General features: G+C 40.1%; 2 protein-coding genes across 2 annotated transcripts; both read left to right on the top strand.

The window, feature by feature from the left end:
- Positions 1-2,748: 2,748 nt before the first annotated feature.
- Positions 2,749-4,471, top strand: CALHM4 (calcium homeostasis modulator family member 4; the record flags this gene model as incomplete). Its single annotated transcript, XM_082048908.1, has 2 exons — positions 2,749-3,306; positions 4,073-4,471. 2 exons carry the CDS (start codon positions 2,749-2,751, stop codon positions 4,469-4,471), a joined length of 957 nt encoding a protein of 318 aa, XP_081905034.1.
- A 3,330-nt stretch (positions 4,472-7,801) lies between these two features.
- On the top strand, positions 7,802-17,656 carry RWDD1 (RWD domain containing 1). The gene is made up of 7 exons (XM_082048353.1): positions 7,802-7,961; positions 9,529-9,594; positions 10,846-10,976; positions 11,904-12,047; positions 13,061-13,193; positions 15,106-15,168; positions 16,952-17,656. Exons 1-7 carry the CDS (start codon positions 7,808-7,810, stop codon positions 17,062-17,064), a joined length of 804 nt encoding a protein of 267 aa, XP_081904479.1. The 5' UTR covers positions 7,802-7,807; the 3' UTR covers positions 17,065-17,656.
- The last annotated feature ends 1,214 nt before the right edge of the window (positions 17,657-18,870 follow it).

Below are 18,870 nucleotides of genomic sequence, written 5' to 3'. Positions count from 1 at the left end.
AGCTTCTTCCCACTGCAGTCACATCATGTCACTAATAATAACTGAGCTCTTGGAAGAAAGAGGTGAGTGAGTTTTGACAAAATCAGGTGAAAACAGGAACTGAAACCATTCTCTCCTTTCTGCCATGGCTGTTTAATTTCAATAAAAAGCAAACAAGATAATAAAAACCATTTGCTTGTATTTGGGGAGATAGGAAGGTGTAATATGTCTTCCAATAACCATGTTCTAAAAGAAAATAACAAACCATTCTCAATTGTTCAAAAAAAATCACTTGCTCTTATAAGTGAGGCTCTTGGCAGCAAATTCAAGCTGACAGAGCTCTGCAAAACGACAAGCAAAACCATTGCTAAGGTTTGCCCATGTATCCCTTTTGCCTCAGACATCATCTATTAATATAAGCATCTCTTTGCCCCAGAGGCAAACTGGCTGTCACCTCAGGGAGTGGTATTTTGGATTGCGTTCAGTCCTAACTCTTCCTGGGCATCAGATAAAGAGCCTAAATGTCTACCTCAAGACTCCCGGTTCCTCTGCGAAGGCGAGTACTTAAAGGTTTGATGTGCTGCCCAAGCTCTTAATTGGATCCAACCCTGTAATTTGTTCCATAATAGGATGAGCCAGCAGGATTATTTACAGCACAGCATGAAAGCAAATGCCAAGGAAGTGACAATGCAGCAGTACAAAGTTGTGGTATTGATTAGATAAATTGCCTCATTCAACAGCCTTAGGCTGACTATGAATATTTCAGTGTTGTACATCTCTTCAGTTTCACATCTAATGTGTTTCTTGAGTAAACAAGTGATGCTTAGGAAAGCCTTCCTCTCTTATAAACAAAATAAGACATGGGTTCCCTGTGAAAACTCAGCAGCAATCAATCGGAGATTTTTAAATGAACTGAGGCATAATGGAAGACTCACATATAACACTTCAAAATAATTATGTAATAGCCTGATGGGTCTATTCCACACAATTTAAAGGAGGTAATTTTTTCCAAAATATAATCCCACTAGTAAAAAAAATAGTTACTGAAAATCCTGTGATACTGAAAGAAAATGAAGCTTCAAAATGGCAGTTTTCAGACAGCACTGGGATTTTGTTGTGCTACTACTCTTTTCAAAGCACGAACTTGACAACAGGTTCCAGAAAAGCTGTGGCAAAGGGCTGCTGAATGTTTCAGCATGTTTCTCTATCACTTTTAATTTTGTATAATGATATCACATAGTTTTGAAAGCAAACTACCAGAAAGGACCTCATTCACAGACTGTGACTGGAGATGAGACAAGCAGGCATCCACTGTTAGTGCATTGGAGGAACAAGGTCTTGCCTAGTAAACAGGCAAGACGTGTATAACAGCTGCAAGAGTGTCTCTGCCATCCAGGAAGATACTATGGAGGCTAAAACTATTTTTTGAGCTGAACGTTATTATTAGCAACCCTCTCTGCAAGAGGAGAGAAGAGGCTGTGCAGTGAGATGCTATTATATCATGCAACCAAGTCCACACATACTGGAGACAGCCATCCGTAATGGGAAGGCAATTTTCCTTAATGGACTTTCTGGCTTTTTTTTTCTGTTCTTGTTAAAAATGTTTACATTACAGGCAGAACTTCTCAGAACTTAAACACAAGTATTTGCATATTCAGATCAAACTAGGGTATGCAATATGCAGAACTACTGGGTAGCACGACCATAGACAAAGTGCAACCTGGTGAAAATCACCAGGAGTTAAATGTTTTAAATTAACCTCTATTTAAAGCTTGATTTGCGAGAGATACCGAGAGCCCCAATCATACATCCCAGTATTCAGAAACCAGCTCTGGAAGTGTCTAACTGAAAAATTCCTATCTACCTCTGTCCATAAAATGGAACTGATGATACTTACAGAAAATCTTAAAACTTGTAGTCACAAACATACTATATAAATGCCAGCTATTATCATAAGCACATCCGAAGCTGGCTTGACATCATTGTGAAGTAAATAGCAGATCACACATCACAAAAAAAAACCTTCAGAAGGAAACATTCAACACTGTCAGGAAAAGAGACATGCTAGCCTCTTGCCACCTACAGGTGAAACACTAAAATCCTCATGGTCCAGCAGCTAATTACATCTCAGACTCCAATATTTGGAGAGCAAATTGCCTCAGAACCAGAACTGACATTAAATACTAACAGCATTGGGATTCCAAACTTTGTGCAACCTATCAAATCTTTTCTGTTTTTATTTTAAAGTTGAAGCATTTTAAGTGTTTTGGTTATTTTTCTTTTTTTGTTTGGTTGTTTTTTTCTTGAAGAATAGCGGAAAGATCTTTTTTCTTTTTTTTTTCTTTTTTTTTTCTTCTTTTCCCTAGTCCCACCACATGCTTCTGCTAATTACCATTGATTAGCAAACAGCTTGCCAGTGTACGTCATCCAAAAGGTAGGGAGAATTTAGTTTCAGACAATTATCAAGGGGCTGGCTGAGCTCACAATTGCTTAAAAGCTGAGATAAATTATTTAATCAATTAAAATACATGATTGGATGTCTGTAAGTATATTTAAAGCTAGCAAAGAAGCTTCTAGCTGTCATGGAGTAGAATAAAAAATTAGCTAGAGGAGAAAGATTAGCAGAGGGGTTTTTGTGTGTAATGTTTGGGGGTCTTCTTAAGCTGGTGGAGTTTGTTCTGTTCCAGTCTGCCATTAACATTAATTAAATGTAACTAAAAGCTAGTTTTGACTTACAGCAAAAGAATCTAGTAAAGAGTAGGATCTAAAATGCCTTTCCCTCCAAAGTGGTTAACTTTTCTAAAAGGCAAAGAGGTTGTTATTGCTAATGCTGTAATTGCAATATTGACAATAGGTGGGCAGCAACTTTTTTCTGTTTTTACATTTAGCTGTCCCTGTCATGTTGGGCAGAACCTTATCTATGGGCTGGCTTTCCTTGGAGTTCCTGCACTGATCCTTCTGATTGTTGGCTATGCCCTGAATAACCAAACTTGGAGGCTGGTTACAGGCAAAAGGTCTCCTCTTCAGGAAGATACTACACCAAACCGGTTATTGCAGTGCAGACTGATCTGCTTTGTCTTGTGCAGCATCACTGGGAGAGCCCTGGTTGCTCCAGTAACGTGGCTAGCAGTCACCCTGATAAATGGCTCATATTATGTCTGTGCCATGAGTGAGTATGTCTCTGTGAATTATTATGGAACTAATCCAAACATTACTGCTAGTGAACGCAGAAGGGTATTGGCTACATTTCCATGCAGACAGTTAGTTCCTCCAGAGTTGACTCGGGCAAGAGATGAAGTGATTCTCCTACTCCGATACCAGTCACAAGTGAGTAATTCATGTTTCTTCTGCTGCCTGTGAGTCTAATGTTGAGAACTAGAGTTAATCCAGCAGGCAAAGTGTTAGGGTAAAACAGGATCTTCTGCCTTGAGTGCTGAATCTCTGTGTGTTTTGAAGCCTGCTTTGTTCCTTTAAGTAGAGCTGAACTTCAGGTATATAAACTACCGTGACTGGTTGTCCTGTTTGTTACCTGCTACTGAAGGATATATTCTTCCTTATGTACTATCTCGAAAAGTGCCATCAAGTAAGACAAACAGAAGTTCAAGATCCAGGAGGCTATGAAGTTTCTTCATTCAAGCATACAAAATGTGACTAAGGAGCCTAGGCTGTGAGAGCTCCACATGAACCAAATTAAAATCTTGGTTTTTGATCAAACATAATTCTAAAAGCTTAAGTATTAATAATAGTGGGAACATTAAGTTGTCATTTCAGAGAAAATTGATTTTAAACAGGCTGTAAACTAATATGGGTTAGGCATTAGGTGGCTTCTCAAAATAATAGCTGTGGAGGCAAAATCCTTAACAAATTATACAACAGAACTTCCTTAAACCTGAAGGAAGAAGCAACTTTACTACACAGCTACCTTTGGTAGGCAGGGACTGGGTTTAGCAACAGACCCTTACCAGGCTTATACCTTGTTAACCTTATTAGTCAGAAAAAGCAAGTAAAGTTTATTTTACAGATTTTTCTGATGCTCAAAAGTTACCACTGAGTATTTTCAGCTGTAATAGCTTTTTTTCTTTTTCTTTGTAAGGTGGCTGGCTGGCTTCTGATTGCTGTGGTAGTCATCACTGTCTTCCTGTCTTACTGCTTGGCAAGCTGTTTCTCCCCACTCAGCTTTCTACATTTCAGATACTGGAGCAGTTATGTCCATAATGAGCAGGAGCTATTTGATGAAGCAACGGACCAGCACTCCAGGCTCTATGCCATGCAGCATGTAAAGAAGTTCTTTGGCTTTGTCCCAGGGAGTGAAAATGTAAAGGAAATCCGTATCCCATCTCTCAAAGAGTGGCAAGCCATTTCTGGACTGGCCTTTCTAAAACGTGTGGATAAGGAGCACTATGACTACAGCCTCCTTCATGACTGGGCACTCAAGGAATCTGTAGATAAAAAATACCTGAAGACTGATGAAGACCCTGTGATCAGAACATAGCCCTGAGGGTCCAGGCCCCCAGCAACACCTTGCAGAAAAGTAGGAATGTGTCTAGCTCCACATCAGACCTGAGCTGCTCTGGAACTTTCTGATGTCTTACTACATTTATATATGAAGTATATGAGCAAGTACATCTTATTTATGTAGTTCTCTAGCACATGCTTACAAATGCCTTTTCTGATGGTGCCTGACTCTCGTGGGACACGTTGGTCTATGTGTATATTAGGGTGGGATGTTTCAAGCTGCAGTTCTCTGCTTTGTAATACTTGTGCTAAAAGGATGAGTATACACTGTGAGAGAAAGTTATTCCCAAATGCTTTCTCTTTCCTCCCATCAAAAAATCTTTAAAAATTAATAGCTAGACTTCGATTGGATTCTATGAGTTGCTCTGATCTGTATAGAGCAAAAGCAGATAGCCAGCTTTGTCTTGGTGAACCCTAGCAGAAACTCCTCATTTCTCCTCTTCCACATCTTTCTTGTATTATATGAATAAAATATACTGAGCTAACTACAAGCTCAGTCTGTGGCTACATCAGCATGGAAGAAACATATAGGGAAACTTCACTGTATCTAGACCCAGCCCATGTTGAAGAGAGAAGTTTCAATTCTGGTAAGGATGTAAAATGCCCACTAAGGGGCACAGGATGGAGGGGTGCAACAAGTAGCAGTTGTATGAACAAACCCTTTACATGTGAAAAATCAAGTTCAAATGTATTCTGGATGAAACCAAGATGAAGATCAGTCTCCTGTTCCCTTTAGATATGCTTCAAAATCTCTCAGCTGTTTTGTGCTTGCCTACTGTATAAATAGCCAATCAGAATGGGAAATTTCTGTGCAGTATGGTTTGCTTTGCCTGTGAAAAACTCAGAATTGCTGTACTACTGTGCTCATAAATATTACTGATTAAAACCTACTGAATTTAGTGAAAGAGTGCTTAATGATGTTTTTGTGTTAATTCAGTGTGGTATGAGCTGATGTTACTATACCTCATGTCCTCTCTAACTTCCTGTGCAGATGTTTCAAAGTCTATGGGGGGAAAATGCATACCATAGTTTGCTTTGTTATATATACATGTACATGTGTGTGCTGCAGAGCCATAATCTAGATTATAGGATGCTATCTGCTGTTTATAAATGAGCCAAGAGTGCTGAAGGGGAAAAACACAATTATTTGGTACATTTTACTAGAAAATGCAGGAGCCGGAAGTTAAATTACAGATCTTCGCAAATGTTTGGTCTTGAAGATTTAAACTTCTAAAGAAAAGAAAGCACTAAGCAAATGTAAACGACATCAGTGCTAAACAACTGGAGAAGAATGCACAGTTTGTCACTAAACAAATTATTACAAATTCCCACATATTTATTTAATCTGAATCCTAAACTTTCAGGTATGTGGTGGGTTGACCCTGATTGAATGGCAGATGGCCACCACAGCTACTTGATCACTCCCCTCCTCAGCTGAACAGAGGAGGGAAAATATAAAAAAAGGCTTGTGGATAGAGATAAGAACAGGCAGTGATTATTCATTTGAGTGAAAATTATTCTTTTTATATCCATGGTAAAAGTTTTCTGGAAACTCTTGGCTTGTAAAAGGCACCTGAGAGAAAAGTGCTGGCCATAAGCCAAGGAAACTGATGCACCTTCAAACTACTCTGTGTAGCAAGTACCCAGCAGGGTCCACTGTTGTTTAACTTTCATATAATGACTGGGGTTGGAAGGGACCTCAAAAGATCATCTAGTCCAACCCACCTGCTAAAGCAGGTTCACCTGGAACAGATCACAGAGGAATGCATCCAGGTGGGTTTTGAATGTCTCCAGAGAAGGAGACTCCACAGCCTCTCTGGGCAGCCTGTTCCAGTGCTCTGTCACCCTCAAAATAAAGAAGTTTCTCCTCATATTCAGATGGACCCTCCTGTGCTTCAGTCTGTGCCCATTGGCCCTCATCCTGTCTTTGAGCACCACTGAAAAGAGTCTGATCCCATCCTCTTGACATCCACCCTTGAGATATTTATAAACATTGATGAGATCCCCTCTCGGCCTTCTCTTCTCCAGGCTGAACAGACCCAGCTCTCTCAGTCTCTCCTCGTAAGGTGCTCCAGACCCTTAATCATCTTTGTAGCCCACTGCAGGACTTCCTCCAGTAATTCCTTGTCCTTCTTAAACCGTGGAGCCCAGAACTGGACGCAGTACTCCAGATGCAGCCTCACCAGGGCAGGTCTTGAATTCATTCTTACAGGTAACGCCCAAGTATGGGACCTCCTAACATTGTTAGCCTTTATGACTCCTGTTCTGTACTTACATAATGACATTGCTTATGTGTTGGGACTTCTGAAATCGCTGTGGAAAGTTAGTAAGTGCTTTTCAACTCCATGCTGTACCACCAACTAATTTTTCCAGTTGTACCAAATGAACTTCCAATTTCAGTCTGAAATGGCATTCAGCTGCCTCCATGGCACCATCATGCTATACCCCGAGCAACAGTTTTGAATGTCCTTCAGTTTGCTGATCCCTATACATTTTCAATGAAAGAATGACAAGCAGTGAATATTGGCCTAACAGCAATGCACATTTTATAGTAAGTCTAAATCCTGCCTCTTCACGTGGGAGTCCACAGACCTTCAGAAATCCAAGCAGCAGCACCTGACTGCGTCACCTCTTCCAAACACTGCCATTCCCAGCAGGGGTGGGGAAGCCAGAGCAGGTGTGGTGCAGATGATGACAACGGGACTTTTCTCACACATCAGGTACACACCAAGTACCTTCTGCCCACAGGGCTGAACATGAAGCAGCAGCAGCAGCACTAGAATTAACTGACCAGAGGGCACTGCACTTGATCACTCTTTATGAAGGCAGCCAAAAATCAAACATGGAATCATAGAATGTCCTGAGTTGGAAGGGAGCCCCACAGATCATTGAGTCCAACTCTTGTCCCTGCACAGCACAACCCCACAGTTCACACCATGTGTCCGAGGATGTTGTCCAGTCTCTTCTTGAACACTGTCAGGCTTGGGGCTGTGACACCTCCCTGGGGAGCCTGTTCCAGTGCTCCACCGCCCTCTGGGTGAAGAACCTTTTCCTGATGTCCAACCTAAACCTCCCTTGGCACATCTTCCTGCCACTCCCTCGGGTTCTGTCGTCAGGCGAACTATCTGTACCTCACAACCGCTGTGTTCCCCAGGGCCGCGGGCCCCGCACGCCAGCACCGCCGCCACGCGCCTCAACTGACGAGGCGCGAGAAAGCGCTCGCGCGAGTCGTCCAGTCCACGCCGCACAACAGTCCTCCCCTCCAGCCCAAAAGCATCCACCGCCGATCTAGAGCGCTAGGCATGTCTAGCTGATGCCGGAGGGGAGCGCGCATGCGCGTGCCGGCGGGGGTCCCTTCGCGGTTCGGGCGGCCCATGGCCGGCGGCGGGCGACGATGACCGACTACAGCGAGGAGCAGCGCAACGAGCTGGAGGCCCTGGAGTCCATCTACCCGGACTCGTTCACGGGTGAGGCGCTGCGGGGCACGGCCGCGGGGAGCCGGTGCGAGGGAGCAGCGAGAGGCCCCGCAGGGCGGCAGCCGCCCCCCGCCCCGTGCCGGCCCGTGCGCCTCCGGACAGCTGCTCGCTGTGAGCTGCGCGGGGTGGATGTTGTTCTTGATTCTCTCCAGGAGGGCAAACCAAGCGCTCCTGGAGCTTCTGGCCGAGTGCCTGTGGGCCGGGGCCGCTGCGTGGCGGTGCCGCCGCGGGACAGCACCCGGCGTGGGCCCCGCTCCGGAGTCCCGGCCCGGGGTGGGTCTGCGGGAAGGAGGCTCTTGGGAGAGACTTTTCAAAAGGTGCGGCCCTGGGTGGGAGTTGAGGAATCGGCTTGTGTGGGGGACAGTTTTCCTTTTTGGTAACAGCTTCTCACAGCCGTGAAGCACGGCGTGGTTTGGAGTACTTAGAGGAGCTCTCTAAGTGTTTCTGTAAGCGCATTGCTGGTGTCTGCCCTATCCCACTGCAGGCCTATGGTGGAGCAAATGCAAGCTTTAATTCACAGGTGCAGTATGTTATCTTGCTCGAACTTTCATATGATGCACATGTTGATTTGTCAGAACTTCGTGGTTTCCTAATTACTATCAAACAACTAAGAGTATCTTCCTCACTAGCTAATCCAACGTGATTTATGGTGCTTGGTATCCAGGTAATTTTAACCGTGAGAAAACTTTGCATTTTCTTTTTTCCTCCTGCACAGTGTCTACTCTGTCCAAAGTATCACAGTATCTTACTTCACAGTAACTTTATCATACAGACATTTGCCCATCACATTTGGACATTGCTTTAATCTGAAAATCTTTTAGGTTCTTCAACTTTATGTTAAAGGTATATTAATTGATCTCTGGTAGCTGGGGATGCTGAATCACTGATATGGAAGTGTTATACTTTTACATAGACTCTCCTCTGATGCTTACTCTGAGTTACTGTTCCTTCCTGTAATGCTCTTATGCCCAAGAGAAGAGGGAGGAAAAAGACAGTAGTAGTAGTACATTAGCAATTAGGCAAAATTAAATTAATACTGTGAGAGCATCTGTACTAGATTGGACATAGGTTATAACAGTGATACAGAGCAGTCCTTATTTGAGGTTATGGTCTGCAACCCACAGCTGTGCGGTGAGATTTCTAGTCTGTGAAACTTCAAAACACAGGGCCTGCACCATGTGTTTGCGTTTTGTTTTAGAAGCATTTGTTATGTTAAGCTGTCCTAAATATAGAAATAGGTGGAGACATACTGTAAAAACAGTCCAGGGTGAAGAGTGTACTGGTGGCTCATTGCACATACCTAGCACAATAAAGCAAATTAGCTTTGGAAGCTTTCTGCATGCATTCAGTGTGGTACCGTGAGTTGTTTGATAGTAGGTAGGTTTGCACTTTTTGGAAATTTGTTAATTGAAAAGTTCTTATGAATAGGGTAAAAAGGCCATTAATGCTGTATCAAGAGCTTCCTTGCGTTGTTAGTCCTTGAGAAGTTCAGTTTTAGTGAATGAAGAAGTAGTAGTCTGATTTAAGAAGTCTTTCTTTTTTTTTTTTCTTTGAACAGTATTGTCAGAAAAGCCAACAACTTTCACAATCACTGTGACATCTGAAGCAGGAGAAAATGATGAAAGTAAGTTGCTCGTGTCTTAAACATATAGGATGAGTTTCTGTGTAAGCCTAATTCTGTCATCAACAACTAGGTATACCTCCACTAAGTTCTCCTAGGGACTTAAATATTCCTCAGAAAATGTAATTCGGGTATTCTGGTCATCTGTGTTTCGTTTACAGAAATATTGCATTCTCTCACTAGGGCTAATTTCTGACACACTGTATCTCAAATGCTTTGCAGCGTAGCCTCAAAGAGAATGGGTTGTCATCATCCCCATAGGACCTTACAGCCAGGTTGTGAGGTGATTTTTTTTTTTTCTAGCAACTGTATGTATAGCAGCCACATTGGGAGAGTCTGTGTATTTCAAATATGTAGCCCTTAAGGAACAGTTCCAGAAGAAAGAGCTGGGGTACCCAAGTCCCTTTGTATTTGTTAGGCATCAATTGTTGTGTGGGCTTGTTGTAGGCAAGCCTCACTCTAAGAAAGTTTGACAGCTGCTGTTCGGGGTTACTGTATCAGAAGGATGGAACTGCTGCTGTCTCCTTCACTTTTAAAGGAGCAAGTCCTGCCTAGAGCGGGTGTCTGTGCTGAAGAGACTACAGGGATGCCAGAACTGTGAGTCTGGAACTGAAGGAAGAGTTCTCCCTGCTATTGTGGCAGGATGCATGAAGGGAATTTGATTCTATTTTGCCTTGTTTTCATGTTATCGTAGCACTGGGTGGCTTCAGATTGAGTGCATTCTCCTCAGGCAATTCTTCTCTTTCCTTATTATTTGCTTGTTGTGGACATTATGTTCTTGTCATATGATTTTTATGGAGCCCTGGTACCCAACACAGAGGTTGATACTCCAGAAATTTAAGGCATTAGTGTGTTGAGATTCTCTCTAGATCTGTCGTTAGGACTCTTCCTCATTTTCTTCAGCTTTTAGTGGGATATGAGGGAAAAGAGAGTGCTGCTTCTGTGGTAAGGTGAGTGCTAGAGTTTTCCAGTCTTTCTAAAAACCTTTCAGACATTAATATCCTATAATAGTTTATGTAAGGGTAAACTTAATAATCTTAATTCCTCAAAACTTTTGCATTGTATTTAAATCTGTTCGTATAGTTATAGCATCTGTGTGAGATGCTATAGCCAAGAATATTTTATATTTTTATATAGCCAAGAATATTTTATATTTTAAAATCTTTAGGATACTGGTGCAGTACAAAAATATACAGTCAGAGTTTATATATAAAGTTATCACCATAAGAATATGTGGGTTTTTTTATCTTGTAGCTGTCCAAACAACCCTTAAATTTACCTATAGAGAAAAATATCCTGATGAAGCTCCACTGTATGAAGTTGTCTCACAGGAGAATCTTGATGAAAATGATGTCACAGACATAATAAAACTACTAGAACAACAGGTAAGGAAAATCAGATATCTCAAATCAGCTTGATATCACTTCACACTTTAGCCAGAATTTCCTTCTCAACTTGATTGTTTTCTGATGTATGTGCTACTGATTCAAAACACATTCCATACCATAGGGACTAATGTCAAGGTTTCATGAATGACCTTATTGATGTAAATTATGATAATTAGGTAAAAATATAGGGCTAATTCAGTGTGCACTGGTACAGTAATGAAATGGAAGTGTTCTAGGGCTTCCCTTCTTTTGTAGTTCTAGTTTATGATGAATTTGTTTAACTATATGTAATGTTTGTGGAAATAAGCCACCCTTGTTTGGAAAGATTTAAAAATGGTACATTGATTCTTTTTAATAACACAACTATTTGGAGGGGAAATATCTCTTCAGTCTTTGGGATCAGTGAGGGTGCATTGGAAAGGAAAGAGAAGGAAACACTTCAGTTTACTTCATATAATCTTCCTTCCATCAACTGATGCTTTTTGTTTTTTTCCTGGGAAACCGTCCCACTTCAAAGGATTATGTGTTAATGGGATTAAGGAGTAAACTATTTCAGGAGAAGAGAGCTTTTAAGTGACTGTTGTCTCTTAAGATTTATGATATTCACATCTTGGAGTTGCATTCATACTAAAGGTTTTATTTTATTAATTAAAAAGCCTTCCAAATCTCTATAATTTGTAGATAACCTGAAAGCAAGTGTTCATCATTGGTGTTCTGCTGCACACCCATTTGGGAGTAACTTTAACTGGATTAACTGACCAATTGATTTGCATTATCCAACGAGCCTTTGAGACTGGTGCAGAGTGCCTCAGCTGTGTTAGCTGCATTTGCACAGCACCCTGCTCTCTAAACATACCTTTTGCATTCAGCTGCTGAGGGTTTGAGGTTCTTTTTCTGTTTGAAGTTGATTTCTTTGTCTTGTAGGCAGAAGAAAATTTAGGAATGGTTATGATCTTCACTCTAGTCTCAGCAGTACAGGAGAAACTAAATGAAATAGTGGATCAAATAAAAACAAGAAGAGAAGAGGAAAAGAAACAGAAAGAAAGAGAAGCAGAAGAAGAAGAGAAAGTATGTACAATAATGATTTCAACTAAAAATTTCCTGCTTTTTTTAAATGCGTGGGCTTGATGTGGGAGCAATTCTCGGTTGCAGTAGGAGAGGAATATCTATCCCAAAGTTTATATAATTAAAACTTAAGGACTAGAAGATTCTTTAGTGCACTTAAGTGATTTCGCCCCCCCCGCCACTTTTCTAAAGTAGTCTTTTCAGAGGCACGTTGCATGTTCGCACTCCTTTCTAGTATTGCTTCCTAAGGCGGCACAGGGATTTTTCCCAAATGAAATCCAAGTTGATGTAACCAGTCATTTGCTTGAAGCAGTAAGAAGGAATGGGGAGGAAAAAAGGGTAGAATATGATGTGCTGCACAGAGGCTGCATGGTCTGAGGAAGTCTCTCTAGGTAGTCCGAGTGGGTAGGGTGGAAGCAGTTGGATCAGTCTTGAAGGCTGGTTTGTCCTCCCTGGATGTATCCTTTCTACCAGCTACTGTGGAACAGTTTTTCCATTCATGAAATGTGCTGTGAGAAGACCAACTACTGAATCTTCACTTCCTTGCTTGGAAACAGCTAGAGGGTGGTGAGACTTAGAGGGTTCAGTATTTCTGAAAATGGCAGAAAAATATCTGGAAAAAAAATAATCCTTTTTTCTGTCTCAACAAGATAGAAGGGTTAATTTATTTTATTGGAAGGTATTTCAGTGTAGATTGCACTTAGAGTTCATAAGTTCTGCCTGCTTACGGATAACCTGTAGTAGTGGTGTGTTGCTAACTGTTGTACTGTAGGTCCAAACGTACTACATGGGGTTTTTCCATAAGAATTTCCACCTCAGTACAGCTCTCTGAAGGGAGAGTCCCATGACAAAAAACAGTAACAAATGTGTTGTGTGTATTCTCAGGATTAATTTCCGAGAATACTTGACAGCTGACAGTGCTTCTGCAATGATGTAATTTAAATAGTTAAAAGAATGCTCATCTTCACTTGTAGCTTTGTGAGTTGTGTTTGCAGCTTTTTTTTCTGTTCTTTCAGCAACGTTTTCATGGCACTCCTGTTACTATTGAGAATTTCCTAAACTGGAAAGCAAAGTTTGATGCAGAACTTCTAGAAATAAAAAGGAAAAAAATGAAAGAAGAAGAACAAGCAGGCAAAAATAAATTAAGTGGTAAGATTTAAAACTGGTCCTGAAGTTTTTGCAATGCTATTGGACTCTACTGACAAGCTTAAGTGTGATTTTTACACTGAAGGATGATGGTAGTAAAAGAACTCTTAACGCAGTATTTGATTATTGTCCTCCATGTCACATGAAGTGTGAGTGCTGATTTTGGGCTAAATATGAAGCTCATCAGTTCAGGAGTTCTGCTGTGAAGTCATTAAGGTTCCCAAACTGTGTGTTTAAGCTTCTTCAGTTTTATGCCAGACAGTATGCCTCTTAGAGCTACTACTAAAGCATTGTTCTGGCAGAAATAGTTGGGGTTTGTTAACCAACAGGAAGAATCTACATCAGACAGTTTATTGTGATACTGTGATTTGTCCTTTATTGCAGTGGATCACAGTGAGTTCAGGTTATTCAGGCACATGTAGAAATTTGCTATGCTGTTGCTGGACTGAAGCAACACAGAGGCTGGCTACTGCTAACAATAAGCCTATGATGCCTAGTGAGAATGGCTCTGATATTTGAGGTAAGAGCTTGTCATAGCAGTGTTTTGGGTTTTTTGTTTTGCAGATCACTGTTTGTCCAGCAGAAAGCAAATGCTCTATCAAGTGGGCAAAGTGTGGAGGAAATAACTTTTCTTATTAGTTAAATCTTGGGCATCTTCTTCGTACTCTCCAAAGCTTGAACTGGTTCTCCTGTGATATTAGATCTACTTCGTAACCTGATTACTTAAGAAAACATGACCAATGCGATTGTACTGTATCACTGTTATCTTTTCTCCTCCCTTCTGAAGGCTTTTGAAAATTTCGGCTAGTTTGGATGAAATTTGAGAGAGATAGAAGTGTTAATGGTAGTAAGTTTCATGAAAAGCTGTAAAGACTAGGGGACATGCTTGATTTCTCTCTGAAGGGAATGCATTTGGGAATCTACAAAGGTAGTAGAGATCAGGCTTTTTCTAGATTTCCTGTTCTTAGAATTATTTTTAGCATGCTGTGTCTCTTTTCCTCTAAACATAGAATCATTTTGTTTGGAAGACACCCTCAGGATCATCGAGTCCAACCATAACCTAACTCTAGCACTAAACCATGTCCCTGAGAACCTTGTCTAAACGCCTTATAAACACCTCCAGGGATGGTGACTCAAAACTTCCCTGGGCAGCCTGTTCCAATGCCTGACAACCCTTTCCATGAAGAATTTTTTCCTAATATCCAATCTAAACCTCCCCTGGTGCAACTTAGAAGTTCCCCTTTACAAAACTAAAACCAAGCCTATTCTCAAATGTCACAAGTGTAACCCCAGTAGAAGTTAAAGTTGTCTTAAGAGTTTTACCACAAACACCAACCAGTCTTGTTGGCAGAAGCTTGCACAAGCAATGCAAATACAGATAGAAGATGGGTAGTTTATGTGGAAAAAGTCCTGAGCTTTTCTCCCCCTACTTGCCAATTAGAAGGGCTCCACTTTGCCTTGTGTGATGTTTCCTTCACAGGCATTTATGTGTGTAGGAGCCTGTGATTTGTGTGTAGATCCAAGTTGCTTTTCAAATGGGGAGGATATATGGAAAAAGGTGGGGGAGGCAGCTCATTTCCTTTCCAGTTCCCACAGAGGATTCCTGGTGGAATGCATGAGGACTAAAGCAATAAGGACTGATCAAAAACTATGGGGCAGTACAGTGTAAATTTTCCCACCCCCCAGTATTAAAGCCATAGTAACATTAAAGTGACTGTAAGAGGCAGTGCCCACTATCACATCTAAGAGGAGGAACTTACAGAAGTGAGCAGCCTAAAGAAAAAAGACTCATCAATTTGGTGAATTTGGAAAGCCTGAAATATATGTGCCGAAATATATGTCGCCTTAGATTGATAGTTATTTCAGAATTCTACTGGCTTATACTTTTTTTTTTTTTTTTTTTTTTTATTTCTAGGTAAACAGCTGTTTGAAATGGATCACAACCTTGACACCTCTGACATCCAGTTCTTGGAGGAAGGTAAATTCTGTTTGTTTCCACAATTGAAAGTGGTTTAAAATAGGTCAAAATTCTGAAGCAAAATTTGTGTTGTATTTCTGACTTAATATCTTACATCAGTATCACTTTTATGTTGGAAGAACTTTCTAAGAGGGACTGTTTTTTAGATTGAACAGAAGTGATTTTAACTTCTTTCAAAAACAAAACATTTTCAAGATGCTAAAGTGTATTTCTTTGCAGTTTTGAGCTCGAGTTGATCTTATTTCTATTCAAGTGTTTGGACTGGAAGCAAAACCAAAATAAAGCAAAGCAAAACAAAAACAAACAAAACCCCCACAACCAGACCCTGCTTTTTCCTTTTTTTCTAGTAGCCAGCCTTCTTACCCAAAATTTCAAGCAAAGATCTCAAAGTTCTCTCTTCTCTCTGAACCTCAACACCAATCGTAAATCTTGCAGATCCAACTAAATGCTGTTTGCTACTGTGCAGCCCAGTTTGTCTTTGTGGTTTTGTGCAGTTTTGCCTGTTATCTTACCAAAAATATCTGACCTGGTGCCAGCTGAACATTTTGTAAGCCTGTGCCAAAAGATGTTAAACTTAGAAAATCTTTTGGAGATAAATCAAATAAATCTACTCATAGTCACATATGTATTTAATTTTCTGTACTGCCTTTTAGTATCCTAGTTTAAAAGAATGATTTTAGATTTAAGACAATTCTTTAATGTAGCTGCATTATCTACTGGTATTGCAAAACACACACAGAAGGGAGTCAAGAATTTTCTCTGCAAGTAACAATTAAAAAAAAAGTTGTTTATGAACATCAGTGAGTATAAACTTGAAATGGCATTAATGGGGGAGTTGAGTCTCAGTTAGACAGCATAATTTAACCTTGTCTTCCTCCAAAATGCCTAAAGTAAAGATTAGGTGTTGACGGAAGGTTTGGTTGTATCAAGGGAGAACAGAACTCTGTATTTGGGCTTGGTACCCAACTGATTGGTGATTAATGTATTTTTAATCCCGTTGCTATCTCTGATTAGCAACTCCTGGTTTTATTGCTGTTTGCATTCTTCATGAATGCAACAGGTTACTAACTGTGATTTTAATATTACAATACCGTGTAATAAGTGATACAAACTTTCACTGCTTCAACAGAATAATGTCTTTTAGATGGAAACAGTTATAAAGGCTCGTTCAAATAGAGTGAAACAACAGAACTTTATTCAGTGGCCGGAAGATGTCGCTGTTGATACACACAAAGTCGAGATAGCTCTCGAGCCTTTAAATCCTTTATCCTTAGGTCAGCAGCATCTCTTTCAGAAGAGAAAGTGAATGCATGCGAATCTTCATATTTTAAAATTGGAATCTGAAAGCAAATGTATGTATATAGGCATATAAATGGTCTGTAAGGGTTTTTTTATGAACTCGCTGTGTTTCTGTGACTATGATAGTTGTGACTATTCCAGCCGTGAGGTCCTGAGCTCTTACTTTCTCCCAGATCCTGTCAAAGTATCTCTGCTTCTGGGAACTATAAATGTTAATTTCATTCTCCCAATAGATTGAAGTCGTGTGTGACATCTTTCTTGACTGAGTTTTGGTATAAGGAAAAAAAGCTTCACTTCAGCTGTAAAAAGTTAAAATGTGGCATTTCCTTTTCCATATTGATTTGATTTATAAAAAAAAAAAAAATAACAGCTACCTACATCGAAGAATGCCTATGAAAGTGTGTTGTGTATCTTGTTGTTCAGATCCTGTTTTCCTACTTGCATAAAAATAAAATATTTTAAATAGTTTTTCTGTTCTTTGCAGCTGGAAACAGTGTGGAGGTTGATGAATCTTTATTCCAAGAAATGGATGATTTAGAGTTGGAAGATGAAGAGGATGACCCTGACTACAACCCTGTTAATTTAGATAGTGATTAGACTCTTTTGAACTGTTTCTGTCATCAGCATGGACATCTGTGAGGAGAGATGAGCAGGCAGGAAATCCACAGCATCTGTGGTTTTAGTAATGTGTATTGTGGGGTTTTTTTCCTTTTTCTTTTTTCCAAAGAAAAAAGACAAAATATTTTAAATCAAGGAGAGTGATATTCTGATGACTTTCTTAGTAAATAAATTTACTATAATATTTCAAATGAAAAATCTGAGGAATATTGATCTGTCTGAAAATGCTATTCTATTTTCACTTATGTTTCCTTCTCACTTCTGTAATTGCCCTTTGAGGAGATGTGACAATGAACGAGATGAAAAGATGTTATAGCAAGCACTAAACACACCTGCACCTGGAGGCTGAGCAGCTGTTCTTCTGTTTTCCACTTGGGATATATGTGGGCAGCTTTGGTGAATAAAAGGGATGACATACTATGCAGTTATATATATATTTATTTTTTTTCTGTGGAATTTTGTAACACTTCAAGTCAGTTCTGGTGCCCCAACCTATCAGCTGTAGATAGAGTGCACTAGTCACCTTTTATCAAGGCACAGCCTTATTAAAGTTTAATGAAAACCATTTTAATACTACTGAAGTAAAATCTTTTGCTGTAGTTGAGAATGGTAGTTTCAAAATTACTAGTTCAAGTCTGTAGGAAAAAATCAGAATGAGAAAGTCTTCTGAAAAGGTTTGGTTGGTTGTTCAGAGAGGGTTGTTGGTGTTTGTTTTGTGTTTGTTTGTTTGTTTTTTTAACTTGTGCAACAATTAACTTCCATGAGGGGCAGAAATAAAAATAATAATAATTTAAAAAAAACTAGGAAATTTAATTTGCCTTTGGGAACAAACTATGTGAAAACACTGTCAATGGAGTTCAGGTTACAGTACCAGGATTTATAGAGTGCTTGTAGGTTTGAATGTAATGGGTGTTGTTTTAGAAGCATCTTGCTGGCAGCCTAGAAAGGTCAGCACAATGTACGGTAAAGCTACACATCACCTAGTGGATGTTAACCATCCCACAGAATTGCATATGAAGCTAGCAGCTTGATGTTAGATGATTCCTCCCTTCCCACCTCCAAAAAAACCCCAAAACACAAGAACTGTGGTGGTTGAACATACTGTGTTTGAGACTGCATCAGCTGGAAGGGTGAGGGTATGGACAAAGGTTTCAAATGAGAGCTCTCCAAATAGGGAACCACCAGGCACCTTGATGATTAAACACTGTGTGCTGAATTTTAAAGTACTGTTAGTAGACTGCCTTAACTGTGCCAGCTTCAACCTCTGAAGACGGCTGCACTGAAGTATCACAGTGCTTAGAGGAATAATAAATTTATGAACTTTAACATTTGGAAATTCCATATTCAAAATGAGAAATTTAATTCTGGAAATAATAGTGTATAAGATTCTCTGCTCATATCGCTCGAGAACATCTGTTTAGGATGATCTCCTTTAACATGCTTCAGTAGTCTTTTTGTATTCAAGCTGAACAAATTTCTAGTAGATAGAAATAAATGTTCAAGTACCGTATAAATACTTTTATAAATTAACCATGTGCCTTTGTTCCTACTGTCCTCTATTTGATCTTTTTAATTTTGGCTAAGAACTCTTGACAAGCATCTAGGTTTCACTGATAATGTTATGTTTCAAAGCAATAAGCAGGATCTGTGTTCCAGCAGTTACCAAATATATTAAGAAATTGTGAGCTAATGTGATATTAAGTCTTACTTTTCCAAAGATATGGTTGGATTGAAAGCTTCACAGTGACTACATCCAGCTTCCTGTGTAATTGCTGGGATGCTTTA

Source organism: Streptopelia decaocto (assembly GCF_964273445.1).
Source record: "Streptopelia decaocto genome assembly, chromosome: 3".
Taxonomy (NCBI): Eukaryota; Metazoa; Chordata; class Aves; order Columbiformes; family Columbidae; genus Streptopelia; species Streptopelia decaocto.
The sequence above is the reverse complement of the archived record's forward strand: the minus strand, read 5'-3'. Positions and strand labels throughout refer to the sequence as shown.

Bases quoted from the DNA above. Each gene is read 5' to 3' on its own strand.
- RWDD1 (XM_082048353.1), top strand. From the start codon at position 7,808: ATGCCGGAGGGGAGCGCGCATGCGCGTGCCGGCGGGGGTCCCTTCGCG. The intron at 9,595-10,845 runs GTAAGTTGCTCG...TTTATCTTGTAG, and splicing joins AGCAGGAGAAAATGATGAAA to CTGTCCAAACAACCCTTAAA. The intron at 10,977-11,903 runs GTAAGGAAAATC...TTTGTCTTGTAG, and splicing joins TAAAACTACTAGAACAACAG to GCAGAAGAAAATTTAGGAAT.